Source organism: Maniola hyperantus, chromosome 9, assembly GCF_902806685.2.
Source record: "Maniola hyperantus chromosome 9, iAphHyp1.2, whole genome shotgun sequence".
Taxonomy (NCBI): Eukaryota; Metazoa; Arthropoda; class Insecta; order Lepidoptera; family Nymphalidae; genus Maniola; species Maniola hyperantus.
The window spans coordinates 2076091-2092050 of NC_048544.1; the positions used below are offsets into that span (position 1 = coordinate 2076091).

The following is a 15960-nucleotide window of genomic DNA, read 5'->3' on the forward strand; positions in this document are numbered from 1 at the left end:
CGCCGGTGTTCAGCGCTGCACAGTTCCGCTGCTGCTGGCGGAACACTGGCGTTAGCACGCGCATGATAGAAAACATACTTATCCTCATTTTATGCCTGTTTGAAGAGACGCGGAAAGCTGAACGGCTGCGTACGCATCTCCATACAAAACTATTGTTTTCTATGGACAAAAGCTTAATTGAGTTGAATAGGTGTAGTTAGTCCCTTAATATTTATTCATCGCTCCACCCTTGACAGAATTTTATTTTGTTGTTATTGAGACAAAGGGCAACTGATAACTCTAAATTTCGTAATAAGGCCACAATAGTTTGTCAATAAAGTACCTATGACTTTTGAACATTCCATGAGATGACCCACAAAGGCGCAAGAGTGAAGCGATTTGCCTCCTCGTTTCTAATTCGAACCGATAGGATATGGAACACCCTTCCGACATCAGTTTTAAGAGTGAATAGGTAAATACGGTTCCGTACCTCAAAAGGAAAAGAGGAACCTCATACTACACACTGTCTGTCTGTCTGTCTGTCCGTCCGTCTATCCGTCGTGTCTGTAAAGAAAAACTATAGGGTACTTCCCGTTGACCTAAAACCATGAAATTTGATGGATAGGTAGGTCTATATAGCACAGCAGGTATATAGTACAAGTAAAGGAATAAATCCGAAAACCGTGAATTTGTGGTTACATCACAAAAAAAAAATTAAAATATTGTGTCCACGAAATTTTTCGTAAACACATTTTAATTACAGTGCCATTTATATGAGACTAGCTTATGCTCGCGACTTCGTCCGCGTGGGCTAAACAAATTTCAAACCCCCTTTACCCTTTTTCACCCCCTTGGAAGGTTGATATTTTCAAAAATCCTTTCTTAGCGGATGCCTACGTCATAACAGTCTGCATGCCGAATTTCAGCCCGATCCGTCCAGTAGTTTGAGCTGTGCGTTGATAGATCAGTCAGTCAGTCAGTCACCTTTTCCTTTTATATATTCACATTTGATAAATTTATTTTAATTTATCAAATCACATATAGATGGCGCTGTTAACATTATCTTGCAGTGGTGCACATGAAAATGTTAAAATATCTTGTACGATAGTACAGAACCATTCATGTGCGAATCCGACTCCCACTTGGCCGGTTTTTTTCATGGTGATTCTTCAGCATTTCACTATCACTTAAAACTTGGTACTAAGGCTTTTAGAGATTCTTCCTCATTTTCCTGTCAAGAAATAATAAGTAATTATTCTTAGTAGTAGTCATCGATATAAATGACGATAGCTATTATGACGTAGGCATCCGGTAAGAAAGTATTTTTGAAAATCAACCTCTAAGGGTGTGAAATAGGGGATTGAAATTTGTGTGGCTCATGCGGACGAAGTTGCGAGCATAAGCTAGTTTATTTCATAAGCGCATTGTGAGCTTGCTGTTAGTGTACCGAAATATCCATACTAATATTATAAATGCGAATGTGTGTCTGTCTGTCAGTCTGTCTGTCCTTTCACGGCCCATCCATTCAACCGATTTTGACGAAATTTGGTACAGATATAGCTTGCATCCCGGGGAAGGACATAGGCTACTTTTTATCCCGGAAAATCAAAGAGTTCCCACGGGATTTTGAAAACATAAATCCACGCGGACAAAGTCGCGAGCGAGAGATCATCTAGTAATAAATTAAATTAAATTAATAGGTATTAATTCCCCGCCCAGCTGGTTATCTATCCTGTGGAGATTGGCCGCCGCGGCCGAAATTCGGTCGGAAGGACATATTTTATCTGTCCTAATGACCTAATTCAAACAGGTCCCATGGACAAAAGCGGTAGGCAGGTACTGCAACCCCTACAAGTGACCTATGTCCAGTTGTGGACGTTTAGTGTCTATATTTTTATTTAATAACCACCACTGGTGCAGTTGTGAGCGCTGCGGGCTTATAAGTGGGTTCAGTACAGTTTGGGAATATAATTAGGTACATATAATTTCTACATTGTCTCTGATCTGGCCTGGTGGTTGGCTAGTTACCACCCTACCGGCAAAAGTCTAGCCTCCAACGGTATTTTTTTGCACGATAAATTAAAAACTATTATGCATAAAAATAGTAAAAATCTGTTTAGAATGTACAGCTAAAAATAAAAAAAATAACTAAAAAAAACCGGCCAAGTGAGACTCAGGCTCGCGCAACGAGGGTTCCGTAATACAGTTGTATTTTTTTGACATTTTACACGATAATTCAAAAACTATGATACATAAAAATAAATAAAAATTTTAGAATGTACAGATAAAGCCCTTTCATATGATACCCCTTTGATATAGTTATCTTACTTTGAAAATTAAAAATACTAATTATTAGTTCATGACCACATTTTTTTTTTTTTGTGTGATGTAGTCACAAATTCCCGGGTTTCAGATTTTTCCCCGAATGTCAGCTATAAAAACTACCTATCTGCTAAATTTTATAATTCTAGGTCAACGGGAAGTGCCCTGTAGGTTTCTTGACAGACCGACAGACAGACACCAAAGTGATCCTATAAAGGGTTCCGTTTTTCCTTTTGAGGTCTGGAACCCTAATAATTTTCTATTTTTTTATTCCAATGATGCTGGGCCACTATGATACACATTACACAACCCGTAAATTTCATTTATATAACTTGAACAGGAAGACGCAGTGTTGGAAGACCCCCCCACTAGGTGGACGGACGACATCAGAAAAGTCGCAGGGAGCCGCTGGAGGATTCAGTTGGCGCAAGACCCTGGCGTGAGGAAGCCCCTACAACCTACATCCAGCTGTAGATGGTCCAGCTATCGGTTGATGATGAACTTGAAATGATCGACTGTGACGGACGGAGAAAGCTGCACCATAAGGGTTCCATTTTACCATTTTGGCACGGAACCCTAATAAATTGATTGCCGACGAGGGCCTAATCATGTAGTCCTGCATTTTAACACCTACATAAGCGTTTGTATTGTTTATCTCGCTCTAATTAGGTCTTCCTCTTTCACAATACCCTTTATCTAAGTGGACCAATTAGTTGTAGCACGTGACTCGGTTTACTTTATGATCTATGTTTTATATTATGTAATGTGTTATTTAATCGACCTTATTTACCTATTAAATGCTATGCCTGTTTTATTCTACTTTAATCCTGCCTAGTTCATCGATATACATGACAAGATATACCCAAGCGAACAAAATTTTTCACGGTTTTGGAACCAAATAGCCTCAATAGCTCAACGGGTAAAGGTGTGGACTGAAAACTGAAAGGTCGACGGTTCAAACCCCGCCCGTTGCACTATTGTCGTACCTACTCCTAGCACAAGCCTGACGCTTAGTTGGAGAGGAAAGGGGAATATTAGTCATTTAACATGGCTAATATTCTTTCAAAAAAAAAAGAAATAAATCAGCACCACCTCTTAGATAGGTACTAATGAACGACCCGTTTGAAATCCAGACGTCACTGAGGTTGCATTGGTGCTAAATAAACATTTTAGGACCAATGAGTCGGTGCCATTTTGAATTTGTTATCGTAATCGTCAACAAATACTGCCCTTTGATTGGCTGTGAAAAAATGTAAACAGCAAATCAACCAATCAAAGGGCAGAATTTGTTGACGATTACGATAACGATGAATACGTTTTTCTTACACAATCGGGGGGCATCATTGGCATTATTGAACGAAGATAAAGGATCACTTTTACCCGGCTGAATTTGTTGTGGGCTCTTCTCAGACCTGGGCGCGTTTGGAACCCTCGTAGCTTTAGTTTTAAGTTTGCGTAATAATTATCACCATTATATCTTACAAATCCAACAACTGACAATCGAAAAGAGTAATTTATTACCTATTTTGAATAAATCATTTGACTTTGACTTTTTGACTTAGGTACCTACCTACATAATTTAGAAACTGGAGTGAACCCTTCAAAACATGAGTCTTTAGAAATTACAATATCCCAAATTGACCTGCAGTGATAGCCTAGTGGTTAGGACGTCCGCCTTCTAATCGGAGGTCGGGGTTTCGATCCCGGGCACGCACCTCTAACTTTTCGGAGTTATGTGCGTTTTAATTAATTAAATATCACTTGCTTTAACGGTGAAGGAAAACATCGTGAGAGTTCTCCATAATGTTCTCAAAGGTGTGTGAAGTCTACCAATCCGCACATGGCCAGCGTGGTAGACTATGGCCAAAACCCTTCTCACTCTGAGAGGAGACCCGCGTTCTGTAGTGAGCCGGTGATGGGTTGATCATGATGATGATGATGAAATTGACCTTGCCCGGCATCAAACTCTGAACCTACCTACCACTGCGCCGGGAAGCGCGTCTCACTGTAGAACCCTATTTTTCCAAGAAAATGTCATAAAAAACCCAAAAATGTTTGTTGTAGCTAGGTAAGTACCAACTTATCAATAAAAACTGTTCAAGTGCGTGTCAAAACAGGGATCGGGTTCCGTAGTCATGCAAGTTGCTAAAATGTTTGACGGTCATCATTTCGTAAACGCTAGTTTTTTTTTCTGTTGTATAGGAGCAGGCGTTACTTTGTGGAATATACAATGAACCAAAAGCTTAATTTGCTATAATCTGCTGAAACAAGTCGAATCTGTATGGTGCAACATGCAGCATGCGACATGCACAGCCCGCCCTCCCACTGGTAAGCATGCAGGAAAAACCAGCCACCAGGCAAGCAACACGCACCACCACCACGCAGCACCACACAAATCCCAAAACACAGTTCGCACGCACGTTTCGCCCCGCCACCGGTGCGACATCTCCTGGGGATTAATCCTGTTGACCACAAATAATAAAATTTTTAGAATGACTGCCATACAAATTTAAAAAAAAAAACCGGCCAAGTGCGAGTTACAGTCGTATTTTTTCGACATTTTGCACGATAATTCAAAAACTATGATGCATAAAAATAAATAAAACCCTGTTTTAGAATGTACAGGTTACAGAGTACACAAGACCTTTCATATGATGATACCCCACTTGATATTATAGTCACTCACTTCGAAAGTTGAAAATACTAATTATTAGTTCATGACCACAATTTAATTTTTTTGTATGATCTAACCCTAAATTCACGGTTTTCAGATTTTTCCCCAAATGTCAGCTATAAGATCTACCTACCTGCCAAATTTCATGATTCTAGGTCAACGGGAAGTACCCTGTAGGTTTCTTGACAGACCGACAGACAGCCAGACAGACAGACAACAAAGTGATCCTATAAGGGTTCCGTTTTTCCTTTTGAGGTACGGAACCCTAAAAATACGTAGAAAAATAAAAGTACGTAGTATTATAATCTTGTACGATGGTACGGAACCCTTTGTTTTTTTAATGGGTGTGACACACATACAGGCGGTATGCGGACTGGACGAAACTATGAGGCTTCGTTGTTTTAAAACGGAACTCTAAAAACATAACAAAATTATAACAGTTAAAGCATGTAATTTTCAGTATATTTTCGAGGTTATCAAAGTAATTATTGTATTTTTATAACCGCAGCGATGAGCGAGTGCCAGATCATAAAAAAACTTGTTAATAACTACTATCTATCCAATTAGCCAACATACTACGTACTCATACTAACGAAAGTCTGTGTGTCTGTTTGTTCCCTTCGCTTACCCATCCCTTAAACCGATTTTGACGAATTAATTTGGTACAGAAAAGGTTTTTAAAACGTCTCTGGGATGCAACTTGCATCCCAGAGACGTTTTAAAAGCCGAAATTCACGCGGGCATCATCTGGTCTGTACGAACTAAAATAGTATAACTACGAAAGCGTGTCTATCTGTCTTTCAGTCTGTCTGTCTGTCTGTCTGTCTGTTTACTTTAAGTAACCAATCCGATTGCTTGCATCCCGGAGACGGACGTATAGGCTAGTTTATACCGGATGTAACCAGAACGCTAGCAAAAACTTAGCGGTATTATTGTACTACCTAAACACAATCCAATATCAATAACCATTTGCCTCATTTTGTAGTTTTTGTGATTAAGTATTTTTCAAACCCGCAATGTATAGCGTGCCTACTTACGCAACGTTCGTTGACCGATAGCGTTAGTCAGATGTTTTATTTGCATATCGTAAACTTTTACAAAACTATAGGTTTTTTTTCGCGTTTTTATGGTATCATATCACCAATCATCAGTACTATCACCTAGACCTAGCTGTCTTCGTTTGCCAGCATTCTGGTTACAACCTGTATAATGAAAGTAAAAGCTGACTGACTGACACCTCTATCAACGCACAGCTCAAACCACTGGACGGATCAGACTGAAATTTGGCATGCAGAATGCAGATAGTTTTTTTTTTTTTTTTAAGACTATTTATTAGCCAAGTTGCTGACTAATATTCCCCTTTCCCCTCCAATTAAGCGTAAAGCTTGTGCTAGGAGTAAGTACGACAATAGTGCAACGGGTGGGATTTGAACCGGCGACCTTTCTGTTTTCAGTCCGCTCCTATAACCGTTGAGGTATCGAGGCTATAACGTACATTATGACGTAGACATCCGCTAAGAAAGGATTTTTGAAAATTTAACCCCTAAAGGGTTGTACTCCATTCGGACGAAGTCTCGGGCATAAGCTATTCTAGTATATAACATTTGCAACTGCATTGAGACGAAACCGACTTGTGATAAATAGGTGAGAGGCCATTTAGGTACTTTCTTACGTCCATCTGACTTTTATTTTATTCTAGCTTATGCCCACGACTTCGTCCGCGTGGACTACACAAATTTCAAACCCCTACTACCCCCTTCTGGGTTGAATTTTCAAAAATCCTTTCTTAGCGGATGTCTACGTCATAATAGCTATCTGCATGCAAAATTTTTGCTAGATACGTCCAATAGTTTGAGCTGTGCGACGTGCGTTGATAGATCAGTCAATCAGTCAGTCAGTCAGCTTTTCCTTTTAAATATATATTAATAAATATAGTTAAACCACCCTGGCTCTGTTCGGGTGGAATATCTGAATTTCATGCCAGAGAGTTCTTCATAATGTTCTTCAAAGGTGAAGTCAGCCAATTCACACTTGGCCTTTTCATTCTGATAGGAGATTCGTGCTCAGTAGTGAGCTGGCAATGGGTTGAGAATTGAGATCACAGATATAAAGACAGAAATAAAGAAAGGAAAGAAATAAAGATAAATACGTCAACACCACCCACCCCTTTTACACCCTTTTACGCCATCCATTCCCCTTTTCTTTGGTCTTCCTCTCCTCTTTTTTCCTTCCACATAGTTAAGATGAAGATGAACTAATACATTTTTTTAATAATAAATATTACAATAAAACCTTAAGCTAGCCCTATTTAATTACTATACAAATCATGCCCGCGTCAAACGCAAGAATATTGGCTGAATTTCCACGCTGGACAGCCAGGCTGATCCGTTGCGCAAGAAACGTGCCAGCCCTTCTGTCACCAGATGAGGCTATTAATCGCGTTAAAAATATCTCGTAAATTTTTTTTAACACTCCATAGTCTCCACGGAACAAAAATATAACTCTCGATAGTTAATTAATTATTAACAAAATACCTATTTATTTTCAAACACACATTATGACATTAATATTTAATACTATATTAGTTAAATTATCAGCGCAAATATTAATAGCCCGTATTATAACGACGCGAGTGGACGTGAGATTTGAATTAATCATTAATATTAGTAATTAGTAATTATTTTATTAATAGTGCTTTGTGCTTACGATTTAAAAAGTTTAGTGTATGATTTTTAAAAGGATGCTGCAAACATTGACAGCTGATATTTTTTGTTATGCGTAAGTGTTAGATTTTTTAGAAGATAACTAGCTTATGCTCGCGACTTCGTCCGCGTGGACTACACAAATTTCAAACCCCTATTTTACCTCCTTAGGGTTGAATTTTCGAAAATCTTTTCGTAGCGGATGTCTACGTCATAATAGCTATCTGCATGCCAAATTTCAGTCCGATACGTCCAATAGATTGAGCTGTACGTTGATAGATCAGTCAGTCAGTCAGTCAAAGGTCACCTTTTCCTTTTATATATTTAGATAATTATCCATACTAATATTATAAATGCGAAAGTGTGTTTGTCTTATCTGCTAGCTTTTCACGGCCCAACAGTTTAAAACCTATTGTGATGAAATTTGACGAACTCAACTGATGGTAAATGATGAGGAGTGAAACTTGAAAGGATGTATTGTAACGTTCTATAAAGGTATGGCATGGGATTCATGGGATGGTTAATTTACCTTCGTTTCTATCTACGCGGATCGTAGCGGATCGTAGCTACCTAACTACAAGTAGGATCTATCTACAAGGTACTACTAGACTTTAGTAGCAGCAGCGTTGCCAGACGTCCCGATTTTGGCGGGACGTCTCGATTTTTAAATAAAAAATTAAATGTCCCGCGCGGGACAGGCTCAGTCCCGCTTTTCGGGGATAACTCGAACGCGTGCGTGCAGCGTGCTGTCTTTAAACATCAAGACAAGACAAGACAAGACTCGACTATTGAACGATATGGTAAATCTGATTTAAATTATCATATTTTTCGTAAAGTTAGGTTTTCACTGTTTTTAGCTGATTGCGTATCCGATCTAGGTGGACGGACGACATCAGACGAGTCGCAGGGAGCCGCTGGATTCAGGCGGCGCAAGACCGTGGCGTGTGGAAGTCCCTACAAGAGACCTATGTCCAGCAGTGGACGTCTATCGGTTGATGATGAAATAAATATGCCGATATTCCTAAAAATTAAAATGCATACATAAAGTCCCTCCCGCCCTCCCTCCCTCGAGCATTGTAGATAGGATTAGTTTTAATCTTAGTTGAATTAGTTGTTAAGTTTAAGCTAGTAATAAGTAGGTAGGTACTAACATAGGTTAAGTAATTGTTTCTGTACTAACACACAATTATGGGTGTACTTATGCCTGAAATAAAAGTTTATTTATTTTTATTTATAAAGTAGTTTCGCAAGTTAGTAACAGAAAACTTGAAGGTCAATTTTAATCAAACTTCCGACCTCTTTTATAAACAAAAATAAAGTCAAGTGCGTGTCAGAACAAGCAAAAAGTAGGGATCCGTAGCATGCTACACACTTTGGCAGTCCTCATTTCTTAAACGTTAGTTTTTCTCAAAAAAACCGGTCATGTGCGAGTCAGACTCGCACACCGAGGGTTCCGTACTACAATCGAATTTTTTCAACATTTTGTACGGTAAATCAAAAACTATTAAGTACGCATAAAATAAATAAAAGTCTGTTTTAGAATCTACAGGTAAACTCCTTTCATATTATGATACCACACTTGGTATAGTAATCTTACTACGAAAGTTGAAAATACTAATTAATATTTATTCATGAATACATTTTTTTAATTAGATGTAACCACAAATTTACGGTTTCAGGATTTTTCCTTTACTTGGGCTATAAGATCCTAGCTACCTGCCTTTCATTATTCTAGGTCAACGGGAAGTAGGTACTCTATAGGTTTTCTTGACAGACACGACAGACAGGTAGGCTATCATCTTATCAATAACTAGTTTATGCTCGCGACTTTGTCCGCGTGGACTACACAAATTTCAAACCCCTATTTAACCCCCTTAGGGATTGAATTTTCAAAAATCCTTTCTTAGCGAATGCCTACGTCATAATAGCTATCTGCCTATCTGCTTAACCAATTTCAGCCCGATCCGTCCAGTTGTTTAAGCTGTGCGTTGATAGATAAGTCAGTCAGTCAGTCAGTCACCTTTTCCTTTTATATATTTAGATTTTATATACGGAGCCCAAAAAGCTTAAAGAAGTTGTAGCATTTTCTACCAATCTTTATTTAAACGAAGTTACATGCAGGTCACACGAAGTTATCACTTTAATTACATTATTAAAAATGTTTTAGTATATAAATTATGTGGAAATCATTCGTATAGATAATTTCGTCTCGTGGTCACGTTTTTGGCACTTATCGATCCGCCTCGGCTATTTTCGTAGCTGAATATCTATTTTAAAAATATAGCCTATGTCACTCAGGAATAATGTAGCTTTCTACTGGTGAAAGAATTTTCAAAATCGGTTCAGTAGTTCCAGAGATTACTTTCTACAAACAAACTTACAAACTTTACCTCTTTGTAATTTACTAGCGACCCGTCCCGGCTTCACACGGGTAGCTTATTACAATTTTTTTTTTGGAAACAAAATATATTCTATGTTACTCAAGAATAATGTAGCTTTCTACTGGTGAAAGAATTTTCAAAATCGATTCAGTTTTTCCAGAGATTACTTTCTTCGAACAAACTTTACCCCTTGGAAACTTACTAGCAACCCGTCCCAGCTTCACACGGATAGCTTATTACAATATTTTTGGAAAAAAAATATAGCCTATGTTACTCAAGAATAATGTAGCTTTCTACTGGTGAAAGAATTTTCAAAATCGATTCAGTAGTTCCAGAGATTACTTTCTACAAACAAACATACAAACTTTACCTCTTTGTAATTTACTAGCGACCCGTCCCGGCTTCACACGGGTAGCTTATTACAATTTTTTTGGAAACAAAATATAGTCTATGTTACTCAAGAATAATGTAGCTTTGTACTGGTGAAAGAATATTCAAAATCGTTTCATTAGTTCCAGAGATTACTTTCTACAAACAAACTTACAAACTTTACCTCTTTGTAATTTACTAGCGACCCGTCCTGGCTTCACATGGGGAGCTTATCAATAAAAGTGGAATGGAATTGAGAAAATTTTACCTACAGATACCTATACCGCCCCAATCGATGATATTCGACCTCTTATAAATGATTGATTTAGCGTTCCGGTACGATGCCGCATAGAAACCAAATGGATTTAATAAAAACTGCCATGCGCCTTCCAGGTTAGCCCGCTTCCATCTTAGACTGCATCATCACTTACCACCAGGTGAGATTGCAGTCAAGGGCTAACTTGTGTCAGCAAAAAAATAACCTAAAAAATACAGCAGTGTTACTGTTGAAATACTTTTCCTTCATATTTGCGCAGGCGCCGGATTTACATTCACGTCACGAATATTCCCACACAGTGTGAATGTGGGCGAATATTCCCACGCAGTGGTGACTCAAAATGGTTAGTGCCCATTGAGATTTTTGTCTCTATCATTTGTAATTGTACTCTAATTCAATTTAAGAAAAAAAATTACTGCATGAATGAGCTCACACTATTGTCGTAATCTTTAATCTTTAATTTGTTATCTTTAATCAGACTCTAATTTAATTTAATTTAATTTTTATGTAATAACTAATAAGTTACTAATTTATTAATTCAGCAATAATTGTATATATTAAATTAGCTATAGATAATAGTTGTATTAATTAGTGGTACCTAATGTTAAAAGTTTGTAATGTATCTTATTGTTGACAAAATTTGAACCGGAGACCTACGTAAAAAAAAAGTAAAAAAAATAAAAAAAATGTATAGGATTACGTAACAGAGAAAGCGCTATACTAACTTATTTCCATGGATAGAGTATAGATTTAGCTATGTCCGCGGCAATCGACTGTATGAAAAACTCTTTTTCATCCCATCTATTCGAAAAGGATGACTTGGTTCGCCTTTAAGTGCACCCAAAGGTGGTGTTTGCGGCGCACTTATAATTAAGTGCGAATAAAAGATAATTGCGTCGCACTTATTTATAAGTGCGCCGCAATTATCTTTGCCGCGCCCTTTTTGAATTTGGAACATCGTAGTGTTCAGCGCCAAAGAAATCGAACGCAAATATTGTTTAAATAAAGACTGGCTGGTACGACGGACCATAGACGCGCCGCCAGCTGAATAATAATAATAATAAAAAAACAAATTAAAAACGCGCGAACTACACCCCGCGTTTATGTCAATTTTCACGGATTGTTAGAAATTCTATGGTTTTGTTTTGAAAAATGAGTTCTTCAAGTGACAGTGAAAGTATACAATTAACTCCTGAAAGTATTAGAACTGACGCAAGAAATGTAATGAATAATCTATTACCTGCAAAATCCCGGGAGAAATATATGAAATATTTCCTCAGAGGGTGATGAAAAGTAGAGTGTATCACTCTCGGGCGCAATATATTTTTGGCTCGGGCGACGTACTTTGAATCCCTCGCTACGTTCAGGATTGTACTAAAGAATCCCTCGCTACGCTCGGGATTCTACTTTACAATCCCTCACTACGCTCTGGATTCAAAAATGCACCCTCGCCGTAAAAATATTATTTTGCTCCCTTATGATACAATCTACTATAGGCTGTGCTACTTTCTTTTAGGTGATGATTTTCAACTTTTCTGAACTAAGTATTTTTATTTTGTTTCAGATTTATTATTATTTTGGAAACTGTTGTGGAACGAATAACAGACGTGGAACTTTTATGTCAATACACATTATGAACTATAAAAAAATTATACATAATATATAATATATGTATTATTAAATATGTAAATAAGTAATTACTATTTGAAACTTATAACTATGTGGCGATTTTGAACCACAACTTATGTTACCGCTAGTGTTCGGAAATCGTTAATATCAGTATTAACTAGATAATCAGTATTAACGCCATGATCATGAGATCAGTATCAACGGCCTAAAGCGTTAAAGTCCAGAATTCGACATTTTTGAACTTAGTTATTGCACATACTAAGCCGTTAAATCGTAGAATGGCGTAAGTATTTTGGGTATATTAGAATACAAAATACAGAACAATGTAAACTACGCAACGTATTTTAATGCGGTTTTCACCAACAGATAGAATGATTCAAGACGAAAGTTTATAGCTATAGGCTTATTCTCAAAAAATTGGAGTACCCTAGAGAAATTGAAATAATGTGAATTAGGTCGGAAAAAAATCCTCTCATTTGAGAGTTACCGAGGCAATGACACCTCAATGAAACCATATTAGTATCTACAATTGCACCCATGCGAAGCTGGGGCGGGTCGCTAGTATTTATTAAAACGTAAAAAATTGACTAGAAGCCCGACTCATACAAAAGGATGCCAAAGGGGTATCAAATTGTTCAAATTGACTACGCTAAGATTTGTTCTAACGTCCATTCATTCAGTTTCACCTGCTTGAACTGCGTTTTGCTACTGATGTCGGTGGCTTGCTTCGCTCACCACATTCTCCCTTCGCTCCACTTGACCTCATAAGCTCGCGTCATTCAGAAACTCCTTCGCGAGCTTCTTGCTTCGCACTTTACTAAATAATTAATGGTAGGATACACAAGAGTGTGTGTTCGGGTTCTAGCAAAGTGAATAAGTGTGAGGGAACTGTCGGTTTGATCCAAATTATGTCAAATATTATTCTATGGCATGGTTTAGTGACGTAAAATCACAGAAAAATAGGGCCAAATATTCTAAAATTTGGCGCCTGCTGGTGACGTTGAAGCCTAGACGTTTTGTTAGAAGTTCCGTAACTGTCGTTATTTGGGAATTTTTGAATTCAATATAGGCACACGCTTGACCACGATCTCACCTGATGGGAAGTGATGATGTGGACTAACATGGGATGCGTTGGCATTGTCATTCTTGTTTTAAAGATGCCCGGATTATAATTGGTAGGAAACACTGATCTCGGCAGAGTATTTACAAACTTAATGAAGATTTATACCAACGAAGAACTTACGAATGATTGATCGTTAAACTACAGATTGTTTATTTGCATTTCTCTTTTGGTGTACAATAAGGCGTTTCTCATTTCATTTCATTCATCACCTAGGATTTTTAGGATAGGAGATTTCAGCATTAACTAGTTAATTTGAGAAATAAATCAATTTTTCGCATTCTAGCGGTAACATTTACACTGTTTATTATATACAGCTATAGCTAAATTTGACAAAAAACTTTGATATAAACTATAGAATATTTTATACTATGTAATATATTATTTGAAGTGAGTGAGCAGACGACCAAGAACAAGAAAATGTACGCGGTTAGCCGTAAGTATATACAATTTTATTCAAATCAATTCACATAATATTATTGTCATAAAGTCTGCCAATCAGTACGGGGCTAGCGCGATGAACTATATCGTAAAACCCTTCTCATTCTGATAGGAGACTCGTGCGTGCTCGTGCTCAGTGGCGGGTTGGCAATGTGTTGATCATGATCATCATCATGATGATGCTCTAAAACGGCCACCATAGGCCGAATACTCGAACACGTGTTCCTATATCCATCCCAGACGGTATAGATTAACCCTTTTACGAAACGCACAACAGACGGAAACGTATAGACGTTTTTAGGGTTCCTTACCTCAAAAAGAAAAACGGAACCCTTATAAGATCACTTTGTTGTCTGTCTGTCTGTCTGTCCGTCTGTTTGTCAAGAAACCTACAGGGTACTTCCCGTTGACCTAGAATCATGAAATTTGGCAGGTAGGTAGATCTTATAGCTGACATTTGGGGAAAAATCTGAACACCGTGAATTTAGGGTTAGATCACTCAAAAAAAATTAAATTGTGGTCATGAACTAATAATTAGTATTTTCAACTTTCGAAGTGAGTGACTATATCAAGTGGGGTATCATATGAAAGGTCTTCACCTGTACATTCTAAAACAGATTTTTATTTATTTTTATGCATCATAGTTTTTGAATTATCGTGCAAAATGTCGAAAAAATACGACTGTAGTACGGAACCCTCATTGCGCGAGCCTGAGTCGCACTTGGCCGGTTTTCACCTAAAAAACGTCTATTCAGTTTTTTTATTCATTATAGGCGCACGCTTGACCACGATCACACCTGATGGGAAGTGATAATGTGGCCTAAGATGGGACGCGTTTGCCTAGAAGGTGCATATTCATTCTTGTTTTAAAGAAACCCGGATTATAATTGGCAGGAAACACTGATCAAGGAAGAGTATTCCAGACCCTAGCCATGCGTATAAGAAATGATGACGCAAAACGTTTCGTACGCGTAGATGGAATGTTGACGACATAGGGGTAGAAACTCGCCCGGTGTCTTGCGGTACGGTGGTAGAAAGAGTGAAGTAGGAACGGAATTCAGTTATGATTATTGTTCCCATTTTTTTAATGCTGTAAATTAAACCGTAGGATAGCTGTTTTATTGTGGATAAATGAAATACTAGCTTTAATGATTCCATACTAGTAAATATACCGCTATCTTGTGGTTGTGGCACGTCTAAAAGGACCCTTACTGATGACCTGATTAACGCTTCTACAGAAGTGCAGAACCTTTATGCTTTTTTCATGAGCGCATTATCTGAGTACCTGCCAGTGCTAACTATACCATCTACCATCTACCGCTAGATACTAGACATAAGACATACCTTATGTTTTCCTACTAGGTATAATTATAAGGCTGTCTTGTGGATGTGGCACGTCTGAAAGGACCCTTACTGATGACTTGATTAACGCTTCTATAGAAGTGCAGAACTTTTATCCTTTTTTCATGAGCGCATTATCTGAGTACCTGCCAGTGCTAGCTATACCATCTACCACTAGATACTAGACATACCTTATGTTTTCCTCCTAGGTAATATAACGCTGTCGTGTGGATGTGGCACGTCTGAAAGTACTCTTACTGATGACTTTGTTAACGCTTCTATAGAAGTGCAGAACCTTTAGTACTTTTTTCATGAGTACATTATATTATGAGTACCTTTAAGTGCTGGCTACCGTCTACCACTAGATATACTAGATATAAGTTCCTAATATTTTCCTGCTGGGTCTGTCTGGGTAACGCTGTCTTCTGGTTGTCGCACGTCTGAAAGGAGCCTTACTGATGACTTGATTAACGCTTAGCTATAGAAGTGCAGAACATACTTTTTTCATGAGCGCATTATGAGCGCACCTGAACTTACCGACTTGTTATTGTAAGATTTTATAATTACCTAAGTAAACTACCTCAAGATTTTAAAGACGGATGCACTTTTTATTCATAAAATGGGTAGGTGTTTATTTATTGAACAACATTCATTTTAATAAGTCATTCAAATAAGTAAAAAAATTCAACCCCTAAGGAGGTAAAATAGGTCATTGACTACGGATA

General features: G+C 37.9%; 1 protein-coding gene across 2 annotated transcripts in view; it reads left to right on the forward strand.

The window, feature by feature from the left end:
• Positions 1-7622: 7622 nt before the first annotated feature.
• Positions 7623-15960, forward strand: part of LOC117985108 (lysosome membrane protein 2-like) — a 63602-nt gene continuing 55264 nt past the window's right edge. The window contains exon 1 of one of the 2 annotated variants that reach the window (XM_069501001.1): positions 7623-7753. In XM_069501001.1, the coding sequence (XP_069357102.1) occupies positions 7750-7753 (4 nt within the window). In that variant the 5' untranslated portion in view covers positions 7623-7749. Of the gene's footprint in view, positions 7754-13774; positions 13890-15960 lie in introns of those variants that run through there. The other variant, XM_034971790.2, reaches the window with a different exon arrangement.